The sequence below is a fragment of the Astyanax mexicanus genome, chromosome 5 (genome assembly GCF_023375975.1).
Source record: "Astyanax mexicanus isolate ESR-SI-001 chromosome 5, AstMex3_surface, whole genome shotgun sequence".
NCBI classification, from domain to species: Eukaryota; Metazoa; Chordata; class Actinopteri; order Characiformes; family Acestrorhamphidae; genus Astyanax; species Astyanax mexicanus.
In genome coordinates this window covers 41,889,814-41,915,536 of record NC_064412.1, presented here as the reverse complement: position 1 = coordinate 41,915,536, position 25,723 = coordinate 41,889,814, and the positions used below count along the sequence as shown (strand labels likewise).

General features: G+C 38.3%; 1 protein-coding gene across 1 annotated transcript in view; it reads right to left on the bottom strand.

The window, feature by feature from the left end:
• Positions 1-24,031, bottom strand: part of asic4b (acid-sensing (proton-gated) ion channel family member 4b) — a 120,066-nt gene extending 96,035 nt beyond the window's left edge. The window contains exon 1 of the mRNA XM_022675491.2: positions 21,635-24,031. Coding sequence (XP_022531212.2) covers positions 21,635-22,231 — 597 coding nt within the window. The 5' untranslated portion in view covers positions 22,232-24,031. The remainder of the gene's footprint in view (positions 1-21,634) is intronic.
• Positions 24,032-25,723: the final 1,692 nt, after the last annotated feature.

Sequence of the window (25,723 nt, the reverse complement as noted above, 5' to 3'; positions counted from 1 at the left end):
ACAGCAGCTATGTATGTTTATTGCATATGCATACAACAATGACAAGGACACAATTTCAATACATTAAGGGAATATTTCAGTTACAGTAAAAGGTTTTGCGATTCACACCTGTCACATGGTATTTTTAATGTATCTACAGTGGGTGTTTGTGATCAGATTTGTCACATCCTTTCCTCTAGAGGAGGTGGGGCTTGTTATTGTATCGTACTCAGCTAACCCTTTCAGATTGGATCCACCTTTCACAGTGGATGGTGTGGTATTCAGTCATCTTTACTCAAGTATGTATTGCTGCAGACTGGAGCACCTCCAAAGAGGAGGGGCTTACCTCCAAATGGGAGGTCCAAAGCTCCAAAGGGGAGGGGCTTACCTCCAAGTGGGAAGTCCACCAAAAGTATACGGCTCGAGACTGGGAGCGAGTTTGTGCGCGAGACCTCTCTCACCACGGCTCCGGCGAATGTCATAATAAAAGTCTTCCGTGATTCTTATTATTACTATTATTCTATTACATCAAATTTAATGTTATATAGAATGTACTATCACATTATATTATATTATATTATATTATATTATTTAAAAGTCTACATCGTAAGGCAGGGAGACATCACTCAACACAGCTCCATTTCTCTGCCGAATGCTACAAAAAAGTCCTCCGTGATTAAGAGGCTCATGAATGTCAATAAATATATTAGTCAACAATTATTGATTATTTATATTTCTTAAATGTCAATATAATAAAATATGTGTAGTGTGTATGTATTTATAATATTATTGGCTATGAATAAACAGCTGCCTTTATTATTTAGATCATTACTATTTTATAATTTGAAAAATTCACAGCATGGCAAATGCTTAAACGTTTTTAAAATAAATAAAATGTGGTTGCAATGTGCACAACATGCTTTTAGAAAATGCATCTTAAAAGAAATAAACGTTTAATAAACAAAATAGATTAATTAATTAACCTTTGGGGTTATTTACAAGCACAAAACGTCGAGAGAAACACCATACCGCGTTACACCAAGCACCATCCTACTTGGAGGTATGTTCCTCCCCTTTGGAGGTGCTCCAGGCTGCAGCTATACCCTTCTCTCTTTACTGGGCTTCAGCACAGCCAACAAGAGCAGAATTGACATGTCTGGACGGTCCCCCAGCACAGGCTAGTGTGTATTCTGAATACGGCATCACACTAAAGTTTAATACTTAAGACCCGTGTGTGAATGTGCACGCCTCCCGCCATGCTACTGCACAGAGAGATTTAGGGTCATCTCATCTCTGAACAGACAGAATGAAAGAATAAAACATACTGTGCTTCATTTTGAAAGAGAGAATAGGTGTCAGGTCAGTCACTCAGTCACACATTGTGGCCTTTCTGCATTAAACTACTTACCATCACTGTTGACAGGTCTCAGCTGAACAGTTTTATCCTGATGGAGTTAAAACCCTGTAGGGTGTGTTTAACTGAATTGTATATTATTAAGAATCGGGCAGTAGCTTTAGCCATTGATTACAACACGACTGGAAGCCACTTAACCCTGCTATTAATGCCTCCGCATTAATGAACACAGAAGTGTGAAAAAGGTCTATTGTGTTTGTTCCAGCAGGCGTAGTAACATGGTAAATGTGGGCGGGGCTTTGCTGTCAATAAGGCATTAAGATGCCATTTATGCAACAATAGTTATGTGGTCAGGTGCGTCTCTGATCAAGCAGAACATTAACACACAGATTTACACAATCGATCCACGATTCGGAAAGAGTTCTTGTGTGTGGAAATAAACCAGTGATAATAAGCCCCTCCCTCAAACAAAGGTCAAACAAATTAGTCCTGTGTGTGAAATAATTTATTCGGGAATGATGTAAAAATGCAGTGAAACTGATTGGTTATCCGCCAGTTTTTCTCCCTCTCACATGAGATAAGACCCGGAGGGGGTGGGGTTGTTGGGGGTGGGTGGATATCATTTTGGGGGGGGGTATCATTCCCTCCCTGCCCAAAAATGATACCGCAGAGAAAGCAGAAATTGTTTTAAAATAAACTTTTATTTTGAAAGTGTGCCGAAATCTGCACCCCCGCAATGAAAAGCACCTCCTCTCGGAAATGTGTTTCTAATTAAAGTTAGCTAAAGAAATTATCTCCACTTTTATTAAGAAGACATGGGTGCGCGCTCCCAAGAGGGGATGCTTTTCCTGGCGGGGATGCAGATTTCGGCACAACACCGGCTTTACAAGCGAGGTCAGTGATGAGAGCAATGACTCGTAACAATAACAATAAACTGCAATAAAAATGACTTTTGGGTAACGTCTTGTTCTGCCAAGAGACTGGGTTAGGCCAACGCATTCCCTGCTTTCCAACCCCTCAATATGTTCAGTATACTCAGTCAGGTTTAGGATACTAAAGCAAACCTAAACAACAGTTCTCGTTATTTTTTAACCCTTAGAACCCTACAGACGGATTTTCTGTCCAAAATCGCACCTTGTGTTCTCAGCTTAATCACTCAGGTATCCTTTCACACATAAACATAATCCATATATGATTAGAAAGGGCTGAACTTACTCTTTCTAAAAATAGTGATGACATCCCAGTGCGGTAAAGCTAAATCTACAAGAAACCCATTGAGAAAACACCTAAAAAAGTGAGATCTCCTTCCCCAACCAATATTATTTACCTTTAGTGCTTCAAACATATTTATATGATGTTTCAAACCAAATAATATCAGTAAATACCAGACTCAAAAGTGTTCACAGAAAAAGTGTGAAACTACCTGCTTTACTCAAACTAAAGCTAGGTATGGTGTGCACACTACTTTATATAGTTTTAATTTTACTTTTTTTTTTTTTTTTGTTAAATTTTTACTAAGTAGTTATTTTGCACTAAACATTTTTATTTATTTAGACTAAAAAGTTCACATTTTTGTATATATTTTTTTTTTTGTGTTTCCTGATGAAAATACTGAAAGGCATAGGCTGCTCTGAGTGTCAGGTTTTTAATAATCTACTTAATGTATCCTAGAGGTGTGATTATTGATTATCAAGAAAAATAAATCCACCTGATGCTGTTCATGTATTTTGTCAAAGTAATAATAAACCATGTAATGAACTATCATCAATATTCTAATGCTTTCAACTCATAAACACTCTAGTCTAACCATTTTTGAAAAGATATCTTAGGTGTGAATATATTTAAAGTCTATACATTCAAAAATAAGTAAAAAAAAAAAAAAAACAGGCGCTTGGTAAAATTTTGACCGAAACATGATCAGTTCCAGGCAAATATAACAATTCTGCTTCCTTTTACGTTTTAAATGATTATATTTTTGAGCAGCCGTATGGCTTCTGGAGTAAAAGAGATCAGGGCATGTGTCTGTCTGATATAATTACTGTGTTAAAAGACCCGAAAGAGGAACTGACCAAAACGAAGAAAAAACACACCAAAACAGCCTAGAGTTCAAAGGGTTAGTTAATAAATATATTTTTTCGGTCATTACAATGTATAATAAATAAATATATTTAATATAAATTATTGTTCTCTGATGCACCACCACCCTATCAGTCTGCAGTCCTGTGCGTGTCCAGCAGTCGTGATCACCGGTGCTGAGGTGCGTTTTGTGGCTCGGAAAGGAATCAGTGCGTGAAACTCGTCCCGAGGCTTCTGACTTTGCTTAACTCGACTGCCATTACACTTGAATGGCTTATTGAGCGGCTCCAGGCATTAAAGACGCAGAGCGGTGTTTGATAGTACTCACAGCAACTGCTGCCTCGCCTTCAGCATACATAACACGCACACACACACACACATACAGTTTTTATGAGGTGGTTCCAAATGGTAAGGCAGAAGATAAGCAACTACATTGGATATAAAGCAGTGTGTCCTGCATTAGAAACAGCACTAGATCATATACTGCGAACCAAACAGCTGAATCTGCTCATGTGAACCGAACATTTCATTAACACTATATACAGTGGTGTGAAGAAGTGTGAAGACGTCTTCATGACTTCTTATATTTTTGCATGTTTGTCACTCTTAACTGTTTTAGATCATCAAACATAAAATGCATTTTTAATGAAGGTTTTTTTTATCAAAGGAAAATAATATCCAAATCTAAATCACCTTGTACAAAAAAGTGTTTCATACTGTTAAAAACTCACTTAATAACTCATAACTTAACTGTTGTTTATCACACCTGAGTTTAATTTCTCCAGCCACACCCAGGCCTGATTTTTGCCACACCTAAATAAGACCTGCCTGACAAAGCAAAGTACACCAAAAGATGCTCAAAAGCTAGATATCACACCCATATCCAAGGAAATTTAGGAACAAACGAGAGAAAGTAATTGAGATCTATCAGTCTGGAAAAGGTTATAAAGCCATTTCCAAAGCTTTGGGACTCCAGCAAACCAAAAAAAATAGCCATTATCCACAAATGGCGAAGACATGGAACTGTGGTGAACCCTCCCAGGAGTGGCCGGCCGCCCAAATCACCCCAAAAGCACAGCGACGCCTCATCTAAGAGGTCACAGAAGACCCCACAACAACATCCAAAGAACTGCAGGCCTCACTTGCCTCAGGTAAGGTCAATGTTCATGCCTCCACCATCAGAAAGAGCAAAAATGGCCTACATGACAGAGTGCCAAGACAAAAAACACTGCTGAGCAAAAACAACATTAAAGCTCGTCTCAATTTTTCCAAAACACATCTTGATGATCCCCAAGACAAGACAAAAGTTGAACTTTTTGGAAAGTTTGTGTCCCATTACATCTGGCATAAAAGTAACACAGCATTTCAGAAAAAGAACTTCACACCCACAGTAAAACATGGTGGTGGTAGTGAGCGTAAAAAGGTGGTTCATGCTGGAAAAACCCTCCGATATGGCGGAAATGCAACAATTCTGAAAAGATATATACTAACAAAAATTATTTTTTTTAAATTTGGACTATTTGATTTTATTTTTTTTTTGATCAGCATCTACAGGAACTGCTCTTACTACATTCAAGCGGAGCAAAAAATGCAGAACACTTTAGACTACTGTACTCTGTCAGTGTGTGATGATGTACACTGCAGGTGGTGGCATTTATACTGTTATTTAGAAAAAAATTGAATTATATTGTATTGACCTAAATTTAGAAATATATTGTGGCCACAAAAATTGTGGCCATATTATCCATCGCTAACATTCTACACAGTGCAAATACACTCTACATTCCAAAGCTGTGTGTGTGTGGTTGTTTTAGACCACGTAGTGTTATCCAAAAGAGAAAAGATGCTGCCTTCAGCCTCCAGCTGTCATTATTAGATGCAATCTGCTCTCATTTGTTAGCAGTTCTGTTCTGGGCATGTAGCGTTTTTAGATTGCTGGAGACGCAGTTTTCATACTGGACACATGTAGATAGATAGATAGACAGACAGACAGACAGACAGACACTGATGGGCCATTTATGCTGGCACAAAGCTGAAAGCTAGAGAATAAACTTCCCATGTCACCATCCCCAAATGTTCTCAATGTTCTGCACATCCTAAAGCTCCATGGTTTCACTGGAGGAAAAAGAAGCCTAAATCTTTATGGTGTCAACATTTAGTGAGAGGCACTGATTATGCAGCTCAACAATCCTACCACGTTCAAAGTCAGTAGATTTTTTTCTCGTTTTGGCATTAACAGGTCTTGAGAGTGTGAATATTTGTCCGAAAATTACATGGAATCCAATTTTATGCAGATTTTGGCTTAACATTAATGTACCTTAATAATAGAACGACAGCACTGTGGAGCGCTGATTGTTATTAATACTGTCTAATGTGTGTGGTAATGTCAGGGCCAGACAGGGATGAGACTTGTGCGGATACAAATCAACAGCTTTATTAAAAGAGCAAAATCTTACAGGGATAGTCGAGACAAACAGGTTCAGTACCAGTGTGACGTAGCAGAGAGAAACCATACCATAAACGGGGAACAGTCCAGAGTTCATACACAGGCAGGCAGTATCACAGAGTAGGCAAAAATCCAAAAACGATAAATAGTCCAGGTCATACACAGGCGTAGGCAAAAATTAAAGTCGGAAAAACACAAAAACAAGATCATACACGGGATATCAAACCAGGGCTAGAGAAACGCTTTGTACTGCAGGATAAACCAAACAGATACTCGGCAAGGTGTGAGCGTTAGCATGGTCCTTTTATACTGAGGGAAATCAGTACTCGGGACTTCCTGGAGGTGTCATGCGGTGTGTCATGTGATCGGGAGTGAGCGTGATGTCATTGTGTGGTGCGTTCTGGGTATTGTAGTTGGGAAGCTTGGAAATAGAGCTGGGTGTGGGAGACATAGGAGCGCTTTCAGCACCAGACATGACAGGTTAGTTTATTACAACCGACTTAATATAGACTTAATATAGTTTTATGTAATCAGTAAACACAGAGCTGTGGAGTTTATAAACAAATACACTTTGTGATTGAGAGTGTGAATATTTGTCAGAAAATTATATGGAATCAAATTTTTTATGCAGAGTTTGGCGATAAATTATGTTTGAGTGATAATGTATTTCTCAGTAAATTGGCTGCTTATATGTTTTTGTCTCTTGCTCTCATTTCTTCTTTTAACATTGTGAAGCTTTACTTTGAACCTTCTTAAGATCCAAATAGTACAAAGCAAATTATCGCCATTTTTATCTGCTCTGCATTTTGATCGAGAGTCTATTAATTGAACAGGCACTTTATAATACTAATAATATTTTATATTCAGTTCAGTTATTTGTTTTAGTGCACAAAAGTACAAGAAACTATAATTTGAATACTACAAAATTGTAATAAATGTAATTGTTACATTAAATGCATTGTTGACATACTGTTTTTTTGCAAGTGTTTTTGCAGGATCAGGATAGAATCACTGGGGAAACATCTCTGGTCCATGTCCTTAGTTAAAGAAAGTGATGAAAGTTTTATAATGTTTTTTAGAGTTTTCACTTCAATTTCGTTTGTTAATATCAGCGTTTTCCCCTCTTGTTTACAAGTTGTTTTTAATTATTTTTATTAGGACAGCCACAATTAACAATTCTGAATTCCTGCACAGTTTGTGAATTTGTAAATCGATTTAATAAAAGAAGTAAAAACTACAAAGGATATTATACAGGATACTTTTATAAAATCCGATAATGAATTGTACATACCCAGCTAACGCCCCTGTTTCTGTTAAAGCTGGACTCTGGCTGATTTGCACAGTAGGCATATCTGCTGGATCTGTCTACCAACATATGGCTAATATGCTTCTTAGCTATTATGCTTTTTTCTACTTTTTTCTATATTTCTGTTAATTTTCCTAGAAATACTACTGTAAAATCTGCTTTAAAAGAGGTGGATGTGCCATTTTTATTTTCCCCAGATAAAGAACGCAAATGCAGCAATTATTCTGAGAATCGAACACACTTGTTGTGAATAGCACTTCATCTTCTGTGACTCACGAGGATTTTCAGAGTTTGGCAACTCACTTAGAGAACGTTCTTATCAATAGCATTGCAGAGGATGTGAATCTGCACAAACAACAACAAAAAAATCTGGTTATGAAAGAGAAAGAGAGCGCGCGTCATCGACGTACACAGCAAAATCTGCAGGAATATTCCCCACAAATCAGAATGTAAGCATCCAATTATGCTGGGACAGTGAAGAGCATCTGATTCTGCGAGAGAAAGGAGAAATAAATATAAAAACCCGGCCTTTGTCAGGGCTAAGCTAATTTAGTTGAGAATGTTCAGAGAGGGCTGAGTGGTTTGCCAACATCATGTAGCGCTGGAGCATTAGTCATCAGCTGTCTGAGACTAACGCGTCCAGTGGAAGGAGATTTCAGCGCTGAAGTCAAAAGCCTGGAGGCTTTACTCGTCCAATTGTTTTAACCAACAAGCTGTGAGCGAAAGCCTTCCGGCCGCAGAGGGCCTTATACAATTTGAGTGAAAAGACAAAACTGAGTTAATAACAGCGCTGTGTGCTGGCGCGACAATGCCGCAGCACTGCTCTGCTGTGTTTAAGAGCTGGGGTTTGTATTGTGTGCTTTAATTGATTTGTTGGTTTGGATTCGCAGCTGGTTCTGTTGTAGAGTGAAGCACACAGCAAACTTAAGGCAGCAGCACTATAGCCAAAGGTCATGGCTGCTCACTGATTTGAACAGAACTGAGGCAGAAACAGTGTGGGAGTCACACAGAGTGCTGCAAGTGCTGAAAAATTCAACTTCACAATATTTTACTATATGTATACACCTTCATATAAACATCTAGCTTTTCGACAACTTTAACCTATATTTGTCTTTTATACAGCTCTGGAAAAATGACGAGTATCTTTGATTTTACCAAATTAAAAACCTCTGGAATATAATCAAGAGGAAGATGGATGATCACAAGCCATCAAACCAAGCTGAGCTGCTTGAATTTTTGCACCAGGAGTAAAATAAATAAAATTATCCAAAAGCAGTGTGTAAGACTGGTGAAGGACAACATGCCAAGATGCATGAAAACTGTGATTAAAAACCAGGGTTATTCCACCAAATACTGATTTCTGAACTCCTAAAACTTTATGAATATGAACTTGTATTATTTAAAGCAGCACTAGGTAGGATTACAGCTTGAATTACAGCTTGAAACTCACTGCAGCGCTGCATTTAGGTGTAATAAGAGGAATAGCTGTGCTCTCGTGTCTGTGCTGGAGCTCCTCTGAGCTCAAACCAGACTCTGTAAGTTTTCTGAGGCGGCCACGACCAACGCTCGCGAGAACTGCGACCTGCTTTCCGACCTTTAGTTCTAACAGTTCTACAAGGACTACTGGTTCATCCTTTACAAACTAACATACAGACACTCTGGCAGAAGCTGGAAAGAGACTGAATATGTCTGTGAAAGCCAGAAAACGAGAAAGAGAAACTAATCCACCTGAAACATTTATTACATTCTACAACTGTAGGGGGAGCCCACAAGCACAAAATCTTAACCCTGCCTAATGTCTTATGTAGATATACATTGTGAGGTGTTATCTTGTTGGTGAGGCTGAACATTGAACATTCATCCATCCAAAATGAAATCTGTGAACAGGTAATGTGTCAAAAAAGCATTACCACCCACAGTGGACAGCGCAGTGAGTGGTAATGATAGATATCTGGCTAGAAGTCATGGGACATAATAATAGTTCCATGTCACTGTACATATTTGGTTAAACAAAAATTTTAACAGGATTCTGGTTGGTGGACATTTGACCACTTGTCATGGTAGAATGGAAGAACTCCAGGCAGGGACATGACCTTTGAGCATGACTGCATGTTATTGATAGGGATAAGGTCTTGAGGCCATTCTTACCCACTTTATACATTACATATCCACATTTGTTATTTGTTAGGGGTCACTGTCCTTTTGGAGCACCTAATCATAGTATATCAAGTTTCAATTGACTCTAACTTTAGCGATAGCTCTTCTTGTGTAGTGCGTAGATCAGGCCATAAATATGCAGCGTTCTGTCCATTACCCCAACATTGTTTTAGTAAGTAGAGTGTTAAAACTAAGCTTTTTAAGTACAATTCTGAGCTGTTTGATTGACAGAAATGTGTTCCGAACTATGTTAATAAACAGTGCAGCACAGAAGAAGCAGAGGCCTATTATTTAGGAAAACTGTTTATTAAGAATGAAACTCCAAACTGTAATGAGGATGAGTGGAGAAATGTCCATACAATATAATACATGTCCATGTATTATATTGTCCTCTCTATTTTTGTCAAGTTTTAGTTTGCATCTAAATTTAAACAGCAGTTTTCTTTTACAGTGGGTACACATTTTATAATTACTGAAACAATGTAAGTGCTCTAAATCTTACTTTCCTTTTTAGATATTCTCTACTTAGAACTATCAGTAATCAGTCATTAGAGCAAATCCAGATGAGGATATTGCTGAATGTAATTCAAGATGGAAAAATCCTTTTTTATCATGATCACTTTCTAGTAATAGACTTTATATATTGTGTAAATGTTGGGTGGGGAGGGATGATTTGCGGGTAAGGTGAACTGGAAGTATTGGGTTGGATGTGGGCGGGGTGGGATGGGTGTGGATGGGATTTAAAAGAGATACGAAAAAATTGTGTGTGTTTTATAATATGTTATCTACAACATTTTCAATAAGAAACTTGATTATAAAAAATAAGTGCTCCAAATAACTTGAAATACAATCTTTTTACACTGACTTCCTTAAAGGGTTTAAATGGTATTTTTCCCTTTACTGCAAATGTACTAGTTTGAATGTGCATTTTTCTATAGACAGTGATCATGTAAACTTCTATCTTTCTCACCTGGCAGTGTCCTAAGTGATCTGACACTGAGAAGTATCCAGTGCAAATTACAGGTGTGAACAGGTTAATAGTCACAGTTTGCCATTGATATAAATGTAATAGTGAATGTGATGCGTGAGAGAGAGAGTTTGTAGAAAACAGCTCTGATTTAAAAGTGTTAATCAGATGTACAGATCAGACCTACAGCTCGAGTCGTCATGTTCCTGTCTGAGTGTGTGAGAGGTGATGATTTCAGTTCAGGTGATGGGAATGGCAGGACAGAGTCATCCATTACTGCCGGGCCCGGGAGAGCTTTGATTAATGTTTTACATGACTTTCTCTAATTTATGCAGCTCCACTGTGGAAAATCAAACATGCAAAAATCATTATGGCGCCAAAGGACAGCGGCGGGAGCGGGGGGTCGATCCCGGTTTCGAGCTTCTGACGACCTCCAGGGGGGTTAGCTTGTTGCTTTGTTTGCCTCCAAGGTTGTTGTGCGTTGTCATTATTTACACAACAGATTACTGCAAGCACACAAAGAGCACACACACACACTCATACACAAACACACACCTGGCTTACATCTGTGAATAAGGGAACAAATGCTTGGGGCTGTTCCACACATCTCAATTGATTTTTAAAACTCCCTTAATACAATATCTACTGCAGTATCATATCGCTTGACTCGTCGGTATCGGCAGAACCTCAACTGGATTCCAGGTTCCTCAACTGGATTCCCTTGAAATCAAATATTCCACTGGAGCGCGCCCAACAGCAAACGAATTTGGCCTTTCCGACATTTAGCCGTTATTAAACGATGTTTAGTTGTGCAAATGAGTCGCTGTGCTATTTACTTACTGCAATTTGGCCACCGACACCCCAGAGGCAGACAGGTCTAATGAGAGATATACACAGTCACCAACTACAGGGGCAAACTGGGTCATTTACCTCCGCATAACTAAAGAATAGAGAGGACAATGCCTCTGCAGTCTTAAAGCCCTTTTCACACCAAGTACAATTCTTTTAAAGAAAAAAAAACTGTCCACTGTCCACTGCTCTCTTTAATTTTCCTCCTCTACACAAGTGCTCATTAGCGAGGTAGGCTATAGCTTGCTTCTTTGTGGGACACGTTAAATAAAAAAAAATTAAAAAAACTCCCCATAAAGTCTTGTAAAGAACTTGCTGTCATTTCCCAGCCATTCAGCTCCAAACCTCTAGTGCTTCTGCAGTTTTAAACACTGTTTTCACTCACTGTCTAAGCTTCCTCTAGTCCCTCATCAGTGCCCACAAGATGCTACCCAAAAGACTGCTGGACTCCTCTCAGACCAGCAGTGACACTGGAGTGTTTAAAAACTCCACCAGCACTGCCGTGTCTGATCCACTCATACCAGCGCAGCTTTATGTGTAATTGCTGTAAAATTATTGCATTAACCAACTACGGAAATACGTGTTTTAGACAATAATAATACTACTACTGTTTATTATTATAACATGTTCCAAAATCTCCAAGACTCCAAAGACCTAAAGATTTTGTAGTGTAAGTTTTTTTTATATGACTGAGCTTCTAAAGCAGTTACATGTTCTACATCAATTCCAGATTTCCAGAAATTCCAGAAATAAAATGGAAGAAGACCACCTTGTTTACTTATTATGATCAATTAAACAAGATAACCTTTTTTTTTAAAGTTGTCTATGTTTTGAATATTTGAAAGCTAGAAATAGATTTTAAACAAATAAAACCAATTTTTTTGGTCTTTCTTTGTTCTGATTGACCAATTTTAAGACCAGTCTTGTTGCTTTAAACAGGGTGGTTGGTAAGTGCTTGAGGTGTGCCATATCATATCATACACAATAATATTATAAAACAACAAAAAAAATCCAAATTGTGATGCCATCCTCCAGTGTCACCTGTCTGGACTCACTGTCACGTTCGTCATCTTTGGAATTCAAAGTTGTGTTCAAATGCTCAAATGACTACGTTTTTTTGCCTAGCCCTTCTGCTCTGTTTGTATTTGTGATTTTCTGGTTTGTTAAATGCTGCTTTTGGCTTATGGTTTTGACACATTCTCTCACTGTTTTTTTTATTTTTTTTTATCAAACAAATGTTTTATCCTATTATTTCTCCCTATTTTATAAGACCAAATACCCAACCCACTCATTAGGATTCCCCCTATCACTAGTGATGCCCCAACACCAGAAGGATGGAGACTAGCACATGCCTCCTCCGATACATGTGAAGTTAGACTCCACCTCTTTTCAAACTGCTTTTGATGCAGCGTTACCGGGTAGCATCGCAGTGTGCTTGGAGGAAAGCGCAGCGACTTGGTTCTGATACATGAGCTCACAGACGCCTTGTGCTGATCGACATCACCCTTTGGAGTGATGTGGAGAGAGAGAGCGCCATCTACCCACACAGAGAGCGCAATGCCAATTGTGCTAGCTGATGGGGAGCTCCATGAACAGGATTCGAACTCTCACTGGTTTTGACTCATGCTTGTTATACGACTATGCTCTTTTTTCATGTAATAAAGCATCATATTGTTTTTTTACTGCAAGAGTCTGAATCACATCTGTAGCGTTACATATGGGAAGTTACTGTTGCTTGAAACTGTTTATTTTATTGCAGTAGAAGATTCTTGAAAGTAAAAACATATTTTTCAGTGTTTTTCTGTATCACCAAGAATATCATTATAGACAAAATACCCTGATATATTGTGATGTTATTTTAGGGCCATATTGGCCACCTCTAGAAAAAGTGTCCATGGGCAAACTAAGTTTTGGGTCTGAACCAGTCCCAATGTGTTCCTCTCATCATTCATTAGATCAGCATGACTCAGCAGGGCCAGGACTCCACCGGAAACCAGTAGGTATTTGGCTCTGGGAGTGACTGATGTCCCCGCTGTGTCCCTCTGTCTCTGCCCACTGCTGGTGTGCCCTTGAGGACGCCACTTGAGCTGGCGTTGTTTTTAAGAGTGCTCCAACATGAACTGCTGCATCTGATAGCCCGTGGGCCACGCTACTCATCCTCAGGCAAAGCACGAGAGGCCGGGAAATGTATCTGGGAAAAACAGAGGCGCACCGATTCATATTTTAAGACTCTAAAAGAGTGCGGCGCTGGAGAGAACAGCTGTCCGCAACCGATCCTCCCCAAGCCTTTCCATTCCAATCATGTTCAACCAAATCTAATCCTGACAGGTGTCTTGCAGGGGATTTAGGAATAATAAGACAATACAGCGAGAATGTGTCACAGACAAGATTTCATGGAGTGCTTTTGAATTGAACATTACATCCAAACAGATCTAAACAATGAATGACAAAATCTCATACCGCTCTAATCCTGAGAGCAGATGAAGAGTGTGAAAAATAACAGATGCTGGACAAGGATATAAGACCTTAAGACAAAAGTGCACACACAAAACAATATATATACACACAAATATTCACACAGAGATAATCACAGTGTTCTTTTTTTACTCAAGCGTCAGATTTGTCACGTTTGAGCTATAAATAGAACTGGCCAGTATAATAATAATTCTGTATTCTGTATGTCTGAAAATTCGATAAACATATATATGTGCAGTTTGATTTGACAGACTTTGTGTCAGGCAGACAGAATGTATTCTGTGTTGATCAAAATATAAGCCAGCTATCCTGCTAACTAAGCTAATACTATCCTGATTCAGAGCAGTCATTATCAATGTACACTTGATCTCACAAAAGTGAGTTTTGTAAATATTTTATTATATACACTCTAAGAAATATAAGTACAGATTTGTACTTAAAAGAGTACAAAGCTTGTCGCTGGGGCTGTACCTTATATTAAGGTTCAAAAAAGTACCTTTCAGTGAAAGTCCTTTTTTGTACCCATGGTTTTTGTGCCAGTATAGATTATAAAGATTATAAACATTATCATCAACTAAAAATGGCTCAAAAACTTGATGATACAAAATTGTCTGGCTTTCAAATAAAAAATGTGCAATTTAAATATATACTGTTCATTAGTACAGTGATGCAGAATACTGAATGTACCTTTGGCTGGTTAAATGGTACAAATTTGTACTTATTGCTGTTAGAAACTACTTTGTACTTCAGAGGGAACAAATCTGACCCTGTAAAGACCAGTATTGTACCTTTGAGGGTACAATTATAAAGAGTGTACCTTCGAGTACAAAAAAGTACTCATATCGTACCTCTGTTTTTTAGAGTGTATAGGACAACACGGAAGATATGACAATGTAAAATAGTCAGTGTACAGCTTGTGTAATAGTGTAAATTTGCTGTGCCCTCAAAATAACTCAACACACAGCCATTAATGTCTAAACCACTGGCAACAAAAGTGAATACACCCCTAAGTGTATCCATTATTTTCCAGCAGTGCCTTAATTAGGGCTGAGCGATATATCGAGATTTTAAAAATATTGATATATTTTCATATGCGTTATAAGACGAGACAATAACGTTTATATCGATATAGACTATGCTGCATTACAGTGAGCCCCGTCAGTTCTCCCGCTGTCTCTCTGTACAGCTTCACCTAGCCCCGCCTCCCTAACTCACTAAACACATTTATCAAAAAAACCCGACTTTTCAGCAAAACAGCAGCATGTCTGATGTTCTGAGATCATAGCGCTGATAAAACACAGCAGCGTGAAGCATCACCACTGAACTAAACACTGATCTTTAGAGCAGACACACCCACTCTAACCTGAACTGACCAATCAGCTCATTCACATGTGTGTAAGAATAGACCTAATACTGTTTCAGCCCAGATTTACAGAAAACTCAAACTGCACTTTTTTTTACTTTTTCTTAGGCACTTTAAATGCTTTTTTTTTTCCAAAAACACAATGATATTTTATATATATCCCTTGTTTTTAGGCGACTTTAAGTGGGAAAAAAAAGATTTCATTTGAGGAATTGTTGAGTATATATGATTATAATTGGTATAATTTGAAAAAACTTTCAGTTGTTGGTTATATAAAATGCTGCTAGAACTGCTAGGCTACTCTAATATAAAGGATACGGCACTGAATTATAAAAGTACCAATATAAAATTTGGAAAATGTAGCTTTTTCTCAAAAGTATCATTTTGATATAACCTTATGGGATGAAACAAATACTGAGATATATACTGTATATCACAATTCAGAAAAAAAGATTGAGATGTTTTTGATCCATATCACCCAGCCCTAGCCTTAATTTTTTGGGGCATGAAGTTCACTAGAGCTTCACAGGTTGCTTCTAGAATCCTCTTTCACAGAGCTGGTGGATGTTAGAGATCTTACACTCTTCCACCTTCTGTGAGAGGATGGCCCAATGATGCTCAATAGGGTTTAGGTCTAGATTTAGTAACCTTTTATTTCTTAAGCAAGGCAGTTGTCATCTTGGAGGTGTGTTTGAGGTCGTTATTATGTTGGAAATCTGCCAAGCAGCCCAGTTCCTAGAGGTAGAGGATCATACTCTGCGAGTGCCGGAAGCATGTACTGTATACCGCACCAGACTATGATGCTACCACCACCATGCTTAAATGTGTGCATAGGAGCAGTTACCCTTGTACTCCTCACCAGGATGCTGCCACACATGCTGGACACCACCTGAGCCAAACAAGTTTAAGTTGATCTTGATCTGCTTGTGTTTAGCAAACTGTTTGCCGGCTTTCTTGTGCATCACCTTTAGAAGAGGCTTCATTCTAGGACAATGCCATTCAGACGGAGTTGATGCCTCACACTTCTTCATGCTCTGCAGCAATGCTGGCAGTACCTATGTGTGTATTTTTTTAAAGCCAACCTCTGGATATTATGCTGAACATTTTAAATCAACTACTTTGTTCGACCCTGTGGAGGACTGCTCTGAGTGGAACCCGTTTCTGGAGCAACACTTCTGTTTCTCACATCGCCAAGACGTTTTCATGCCTTTAAGTATCTTTTTGAATATCCAAATTTACCAGGCCTGTTCTCCATTCACACCTACATGAGACCAGGGAGGAAAATAGCTAATTGGACACAACTTGTCCGTTTTCACTTAGGGGTGTACTCACTTTTGTTCCCTGCAATTTAGACATTAATGGCTGTGTGTTGAGTTATTTTGAGGGCACCGCTAATTTACACTGTTATACAAGCTGTACACTGACTACTTTGTATCAAAGTGTCAAATCTTCAGTGTTGTCCCTTGAAAAGATCAAATAAATGCAATTAATTCTTTGAATTTTATTTCCATACTTTGCTGAGGTAAAGCTTAAGCTGTTGTAGTAAAAAAAAAAAATATATATATATATATATATATATATATATATATATATATATATATATATATATATATATATATATATTATATATATTAAATAAGTATTAAATAAATTTAAGTGTATCTTTGAGACAAAAATATGGTCATCATGAACAATTTTCAACATGTCTCAACAGCTCTAGATTAACCACATTTCCATCAAATGCCAATTTTCTGTAAAATTGCAGACCCTTTTTGTGCAGCTCGCCATTACAGGAATGATGCATTCCTGATAAAAAGTGATTAATTTCGGAAAATATGATTTTTCTTTAGTCTTTTTAAAATTATGAATAGTCAGTATTTCAGTCATTTATTTCAAAGTTATGAGGCGCACAGCATTTTAAAAACAGACATGTAAGAATCATTTACAGCAAACAGAATCACACACTTGAGTTTCTGAGGCTGTGCACAGAACTTAACAAAGTCAGCTTGTGGTGCGTTTCTCGTCCTAACTGTTTTGGTTAATGCAGGAATCGTGTCCTCTGTCCATCTCCTGCATATTTCATCGATCCTGTGGCCAAAATAACATTCTCCGTCACGAGAGACAGACTGTGATATAACCGAACGAGAAGGAGATGAGAGGTTTCGGGCCACAGAAGTGAGACAGCAGAAATGTGCAGGTGCCTAATGGCTTCTGTATTCTCGTAGCTCGCGCTTCTACATTTAGCCAGCGGGTTCATACTGGTGTCATAATTCCTGCCTGCATTCTGATATAGAGGAGCAAACTGGGATTGGAAAACTTGCAGAGACTTTAGAAAAAAACTAAAGAACATCCCAAAGGACTGTTAAAGGACAAGTATGTTTTCAAGTGATATTTTCTGTACCGACTACTGATATGATGTAAATGTGTGATATTAGATATTAAGAAAACATACGAAGTTCATAAACTTTTAAATTTCTGAGATGCATTAACCCTTAGAACCCTACGGTCACGTTTTCCGTCCAAAATCACACCATTCACACCAAATCACACCACTCCATATATGGTTAGAAAGGGCGGGACTTACTCTTTCTAAAAATAGCGATGACATCCCAGTGCAGTGAAGCATCTACAAGAAACCCATTGAGAAAAACCTTCCCCAACCAATATTATTTACCTTTAGTGCTTCAAACATATTTATATGATGTTTCAAACCAAATACTATCAGTAAATAAAGACTCAAAAGTGTCCACAAAAAAAGTGTGAAACTACCTGCTTTACTCAAACTAAAGCTAGGTATGGTGTGCGCACTACTTTATATAGTTTTTATTTTACTTGCACATTTTTACTTAGTAGTTATTTTGCACTAAACATTTTTATTTATTTAGACTAAAAGGTTTACATTTTTGTATATAGTTTTCTTTGTGTGTCCTAAATGAAAATACTGAAAGGCATAGGCTGCTCTGAGTGTCAGGTTTTTAATAATCAACATGTATCCTAGAGGTGTGATTATCAAGAAAAATAAATCTGCCTGATGCTCTCCATGTATTTTATCAAACTATCATCAATATTCTTATGCTTTCAACTCATAAACACTCTAGTTTAACCATTTTTTAAAAGATATCTTAGGTGTGAATATATTTAAAGTCTATACATTCAAAAATGAGTAAAATTTTGACCAAAACATGATCAGTTCCAGGAACATATAACAATTCTGCTTCCTTTTACATTTTAAATGATTATATTTTTGAGCAGCCGTATGGCTTCTGGAGTAAAAGAGATCAGGGCATGTGTCTGTCTGATATAATTACTGTGTTATAAGACCTGAAAGAGGAACTGACAAAAACAGAGAAAAACACACCAAAACAGCCTAGAGTTCAAATGGTTAATATTTGCACTAGGAAAAGTCATTAAAAAAAAGTGTTGTACTAGCTGACATGTACCTGTATTTACTATAGGACAGCATTTGTATTGGCAATTTTTTAAATATATCACAATACAGGGATATTAATATAAAACACTGCAATTTGTAAGCTGTCCAATCAAAAACAAGTAACTCCATTTTGGTGGATTTTAGTTTACTACATAATTTGAACTGATAAACTGTCTCTTACACTGTGTCGAACTTTCTTGGTGAATGGACCAATAGAAACTCTCTAAAACAACCTGAATAATCTCTTTTTAAACTGATTTCCTTTAAAAGTTTAGAAAGTTTTTTTTTTCCTCTCTCCTGTGAAGTTACTGTTTTGGAGATACCTGTTTTTAATGGGCCAGCGACAATATGTTGTAATTAATAAATTTTATTAAATTTTTTTTTTTAATATCCTAATATGCATCAAATCTAGGTAAAATAATATTTTTAACCACTTTTTATCTGAACAACGGTTGTTTTTACTATAACACCAAAATAACCCAAGATCTGCCATAAATTTAACTAAAAATTAATAACGTGTTTTAAGAAAAAACACAATATTACAAAACTTAATATCACAACATTTCAACATACTGATTTGTTTAGACATATTGCTAATGCTAATATTCGATTTACTAAAGTCTCTAAAGCAACATTAATGACTATACAGTCTTATTTTAACATGGTTCCGTTATTTTACCCCCAAAAGTGTTATGACAACTGACATTTGCTGGAATACACTTTAATAAATGTTTATAAAGGCCTATATGCGTTGGTATAGACTTTAATAAATGTTAATAAAGGCTTATATAAGTTGGAAAAGACTTTACTAAATGTTTATAAAGGCTTATATGTGTTGGAATAGACTTTAATAAATGTTTATAAAGGCTTATATGTGTTGGAATAGACTTTAATAAATGTTTATAAAGGCTTATATGTGTTGGAATAGACTTTAATAAATGTTTATAAAGGCTTATATGCATTAGAATAGACTTTAATAAATGTTTATAAAGGCTTATATGCATTAGAATACACTTTAATAAATGTTTATAAAGGCCTATATGCGTTGGTATAGACTTTAATAAATGTTTATAAAGGCATATATGCGTTGGTATAGACTTTAATAAATGTTTATAAAGGCTTATATGAGTTGGAATAGACTTTAATAAATGTTTATAAAGGCTTATATGCATTAGAATAGACTTTAATAAATGTTTATAAAGGCTTATATGAGTTGGAATAGACTTTAATAAATGTTTATAAAGGCTTATATGCGTTGGAATAGACTTTAATAAATGTTTATAAAGGCTCATTTGTTTTGACTTTAATAAATGTTTATAAAGGCTTACATGTGTTGGAATAGACTTTAATAAATGTTTACCAAGGCTTACATGCGTTGACGTTAATAAATGTTTATAAAGGCTTATATGTGTTGGAATTGACTTTAATAAATGTTTATAATGGCTTATATGCATTGACTTTAATAAATGTTTATAAAGGCTTATATGCTTGTCTTTGTAAGTCCATGAAAACAGTTACAGTTAGTAAAAAGGTAGGAAACTCCATTTCCTATTATTTTTGTATTTAGCATTTAATGGTTAATTAAAATATTTTGTGCTTCATATTTAATCATTTTTGCTCATTTTATGAGGACAACCAAGTAGACATAAAATGTGCATAAATTGATCATATTAAACATATATTCAATATCCTGTACAATTTTGTACACATTGGTGTTGTTTGATGGGTTAGTTTATCTCCAGACTGTTTTATGTGTAAAAATCCTTTATGAGTAATACCAATATTTTACACACATTTGTGTTGGACTGTATTGAGGTCACTATTACATGCAATTAAGACACTGTATATGATATATATAGTGATTAGGTGTGCTTATATACAGTACATGTATCAATGTACATACTGTATGTATGTGTTGATAGGTGCATACCCATTTTTATGTGTGGATAAATAAACATCAATATAGTGCGACTGGAGCACATTAGCAGCACTCTGTCTCCAATGGGAGGAGTTAAATGGTTAAAATACTACTTTTTTTTATTTCCAACACAAAAAAAGACTCCTAACCTAACCTTATAAATCATTCTTGCATTAATGCCAAAACCTCTGATATTTCAACACAGAAACAACAAATACCTGCACAATAAGCTTTTAAGCCCAATTAAAACATGGTTAAATGGTTATGGTGTTGAATTGGTGGAAAATGGGATGAAAAAACAACAAACAGATGAGTGCTGGTCATTATGGCTATGAATTAGATCTTAGGGATTTGCCATAAGGGAGCACATGCCGTTTGATGGCTGTCAGGCAAAATAAAACTCTAGGACATTTCTACAGAAGAAATTAGAGAATTTATAAGAGTGAAAAGAAAGAACTTGAGAAGAAACAAGAAGTAGATGAGCTCCATTTCCTGCTCTGAAACAGTATGAAAAGTTTGGTGGCTGTAGGGACACAGAAACTCTATGGCTTGAATGTGTGCGAAAATGAATGGGAGTGAACAGAAAGCACAAGGGATGAAAATAAAACTACAAATAAACAAGTGCAGTGTTTTGAGGGCGTTTTCAGAGATCTGCTCTAAAATAGTGACCTAATGGTGTAAGTAGCCGGTTGAGCAGAAATGCATTCATTCTTTTAGTAAAAAATTTCTGATTTTGGTGGAGTTTATAAGAAAACCGAATGTCCAATCAAAAAGCTGCATACAGCCTGCATCACACAATCAGATATCAGACAATCTGGAATTGGAACAATGACAATATATTAAAAAATATAGGCATAAATCTGTTATGAACAAAATATAAGTATGAATGTAAAGTGGATAACAATATAGATAATTATAATAGCTAATCATAAATATAGCAATCTGGAGGTTTAATTTACTGGCATTAAATTTACCCCAAGGATTTGTACATTTCAGAATAACATTAGGGTTAAGAGGTCACATCATTAACCAGTAGACAAAGCTGACTGTTGTCAGCAAACTGTATGTATCCTGGTAAACAAACCATAGCAAACAAGTTAAATACAGAGTTTCCAACACAACTCTCAAGTTGACAAAGATATGGATTACCATATGAAGAAGTTTGAAGTACCACCATCTTAAAGTATATTAACCAGCAGCAGATCAATAGGTCTTAATAGGTCAAATAGGTCAAAAACACCTGTCCACCAGCAACAAGAAGAAGAGGACAAGAACCTTCCAGCCGTTCAATAAACAACAACATGTAACACTCACCACACTGAAGTCATGCACAGAGCAGTTCTGCCCACTGAAGTTGCAGCTCTTCAGCATGTCCTCCAGCTGGTGGCCTGTGCGCTGGAAGATGTCCAGCATGTCCGGGGGCGGGTACTGGAGCTCGCCTGGCCGGTGCCCGCCGCGGCTCTTGGGTGGCAGCCCCGTGAGGTTGGCCAGATGATAGATGTCGGCGTCCGTGAGCGCCGAGAAGCGGAAACGGTTGACGTTGCAGAGGGTAACTGCAGGAAAGGTGAGTTCACGCCGGCTTTCTTCACCCAGGGCTGCCAGATGTGGATGCTCCAGGTAGGCGGCAGTGCTCTGGGATGCCTGGTACAGGAAGACCGTCAGGGATGCCAGCAGGGCTAGAGCCCACAGAGTCTGCCTCATTCCTACCCTCCCAGACCGGGACGACCCCAGAGCCTGGGCCAGGCCATGCAGGGATGAGGAGCTGGCGAAGGCGGCCAGGTCCGCCACACCGCCCGCTCTGGCCCGGCTGAGGTGTTCGTCCAGCATTCCGGCGCTGCTGCTCTTGGACGGCGCTGCCTTGGCTTCATCACCTTCGGCGAATTTAATCTTGCAGACGAACTCAATAGGCATGTGGTTCGCCAGGTCTGTGTTTGCAGAGCCTTCGAGCGAAGGTTATGGACTTTCTTTACCAGTCTGTCCTTTTTTCCTCTTGCAATTTCAGCACAATTTCTCGCTTTGTGGAAAGGATTTCTTTTTCTTTGGCACACTTTTAATATTTTTTATATACTTTCACTCTGTTGCCCAAGGCAGCCTCGCTCTTTCTCAAGAGAGAGAGCTGCTAAACCAAGTCTTGTCGCAGGTGTCTCACCCAGCACTTTCCCTCCGTTGGCACACGCTTGACTCTTCCCCTTGCTGCCTCTCAGTCGCCCAACTTTGAGTCAGTCTCTCGACACCCTCACCTCAGGTGCTCTTCCTCTCGTCCTCCTTCTTCATACTTATCTTCCTCTTCTTCTTTTTCCTTCTCAGCTCTTGTTCTCAAACTCCAGCGAAGAGCTGAAAGTACTCAGTTGGCAGAACGGAAAGAAGTGAAAAAAGGAAACGGCTCGTAAAAAGTGAAGAAGCTCCTGGTCCAGTGCGTCATCTGAGAGGATGCTGTAGGCTCCGGAGTTCGAGAGCAAGTACGAGCTGGAGACATGCAGCGACAGAGAGAGAGAGAGAGAGAGAGAGAGAGATAGGAGGAGAGAGAGAGCAAGAGTCCGAGAAGTGACTGAGCAGCTGCTTTGCTTGTCAACTCAGCTCCACATCTCTGTTCTGCTGCTCTCAGCCTCTGACGTCGCCACTGCCCAAAGTCCTCTCGCTGAGAGAGAGAGAGAGAGATTACACTCAGACTTAAGAAGGAGAAACCAACAGAGAAAGAGGGAGAGAAGGAGAGGGAGATAGAAGGAGGTGGAGAGAGTAAGATTGGGAGGGATTGAAAGAGAAAGAGAAAAAGAGAGGGGTTGAGACAGAGAGGGACAGATAAAGAGAGAGAGTAAAAGAGAATGAGAGTGAGAGAACTTAAGAGTGAGCAAGGAAGAGATTACACTCAGAGTTAAGAAGGAAAGCGTGAAAAAAAGAGAGAGAGAGGGAAAAGGAGAGAGAACAGAAGAGTAAGAGCAAGAAAAAGGAACAAACTCAGACTTAAGAAGGAGAAAGCATGAGAGAAAAGGGAGGGAATGAAAGAGAGAGGATAGAAAAAGAGAGATAAGGATTTAAAGGGAGAGAAAAAGAGAGTATGTGAGAGAGTGGAGAGAGAGAAAGAGAGAGAGAGTTGTTACACTCAGATTTAAGAAGGAAATAGCAAGTGAGAAGGAGGGAGAGAAAGAGAGCAAAAAGGAAAGGAAAAGAGAGAAGGGAGACAGGGATTGAAAGAGAGGGAGAGAAAGAAAAGGAGAATGAGAGAGGGAAGGAATGAACGAGAGAGAAAGAGATAGAGAGTGAGCAAGAAAGAGATTACATGCAGAGTTAAGAAGGGAGAAGTAAAAAAAAAGAGAGATCACGAGAATAAGAGCAAGTCGGAGTTAAGATGTGTGAGAGAAAGAAAGACAGATAGAAAGAGAGTGAGAGAGAGAAAAAGAACAAGAGAGAGAGAAGGAGAAAGGGAGAGAGAGAGTGAGAGGCTAGCTGTGCTCTCTAAGCACTTGCAGAGCGGTATGAGCTGGAGAACTCCTCTGAAGGATCGGATAGTAAAGAGAGGAGGGAGGACGGAGGAGAGCGGAGTGGAGCGACTGGAAGGGAAGGGAAGCGAGGGAAGGCAGGAAAGGAGGAGAGTGATTTAATATTACATGAGGGGAGCAAGCCAGGATTATTTCCCCTTCAGTGGAGAAGACCTCACCCACCTCCAATGAGGCTTTTATTTGGCGAGTAGTGGCAGGTTATTACATCCTCTTAAAGCTCTCTAAGCTCACACGGGCAGACTTTCTTTTTCTGCATACCTCTCTCTCTCTGGCAACCCACACCACCGGCATGCCTGGAGTGAAGGAGGCAGGTGCATGTGCGTACATATAAATAGAAAAACATCTCCACTGGGCTCTGAGTGGTCCAGAGGACTAAGGTGCTGTAATTGTGATATGAGGATTGTTGGCTAGAATCCTGGATGATGCGGTTTGCCATCAGCAGCTGGAGTCTGAGAGAGCACAGTTGGCTGAGAGGCGTCTGTTGGCTGATGTATCAGAGCTGGGGATCCAGTGCTTTCCTCAGAGTGTGTTGTGATGCTGCATTGGTGGCATTTGGAAAGGAGACGGAGTCTGATGTGTGCTGATCTTCACCCTCCTAGTGATGACTGGAGTTCATATGAAAGTAGATTGGGTAATTGGCCTTGCAAACTAGTATAAAATGTAAAATTAGGAAATGTGTAAAATTTTAAAGAGCACATACTGTATTTTTCGCACTATAAGGAACACTGGATTATAAGGTGCTTTAAGCAACAAAAGTAAGAATGTCTACATTGAAGTGAGCAAAAGTGTCGCCATGTTTGTCTTCTAATGGGGAAGCTGGGGAAGCTGGTGTCTAAGTAAACAAAACTGTAATTCTTAAAAAAAAACGTATTTCAAAGTAAAACAAGCGCTGGATGTTAATCTACAGAGATTTCTCTCCTGAAAACTGTTTATTTGGGTGAGTAAAGTGCTTCTGTTTAATTACAATAGCCTAGAATTCCAGTCTTTTGTCTTGTCCAAGGGAAAGCGCTAGCTGTGGTTAGCAACATAGCCAACTGGGATTAGCAGTGCAAGCCAGCCCTGGTTAGCAGCACTAGCCAGCTGCGGTTAGAAGCGCTAGCTAGCCGTGTTTAGCAGCATAGCCAGCCGAGGTTAACAGCGCTTCCCAGCCCTGGTCAGCAGCGCTACCCAGCCTCGGTTAGCCATGCTAACTCCTTTATACTTTGTAATTCATTAGAGCAGCTTTACTGCACCTTACAACCTGACCGGTAGACTTCTTACTTAAGGTGCACTGGATTATAAGGCACACTTACGATCTTTGGGAAAATTAAAGATTTTAGGTGCGCCTTATAGTCCAAAAAACATGGTATTTTAATTCCCTAACATATTCTACTTTCCTACAACTTACAATTCCTAAAACATAAATATTATTCATATATATTTTTTCTTTCTTTTATTTTGTAAATGGAATAAAAGAAATATCAAAATATGAAATCAAAGTTTTTAGGCTTTCTCGGTCAGGACATCGCGTTCAGTAGCTCCTCCATTTCCACTTGCTTGTTGTGTTTACATGGATCTCCATGGAAACGCACGCCCAAAGTGTAATTACGGTGCGTGGCAGTGGACAAATAGCTATTTTATTAAACTTGAGGTGACAAGACTCATAGATGTAATTATGACTGAAAAGACCATTTGTCTTTTTATTCATTGTTTCTTACAATATTAAGGGTATATAAAAAAACACACTGGTATTGTATCTTGGACCAATGGAGACGAAAGGAGATCATGTTGAATACCACTGCTTTACACCCCAACCTACAATCCAACATATTTTCAACTGACACAACTGAATACTGAAGCAGAGTGACTTCAGAGTGACATCAGTGTACTGAAGCTACAGTACGATTAAGTTCTACAGCAAGACAAT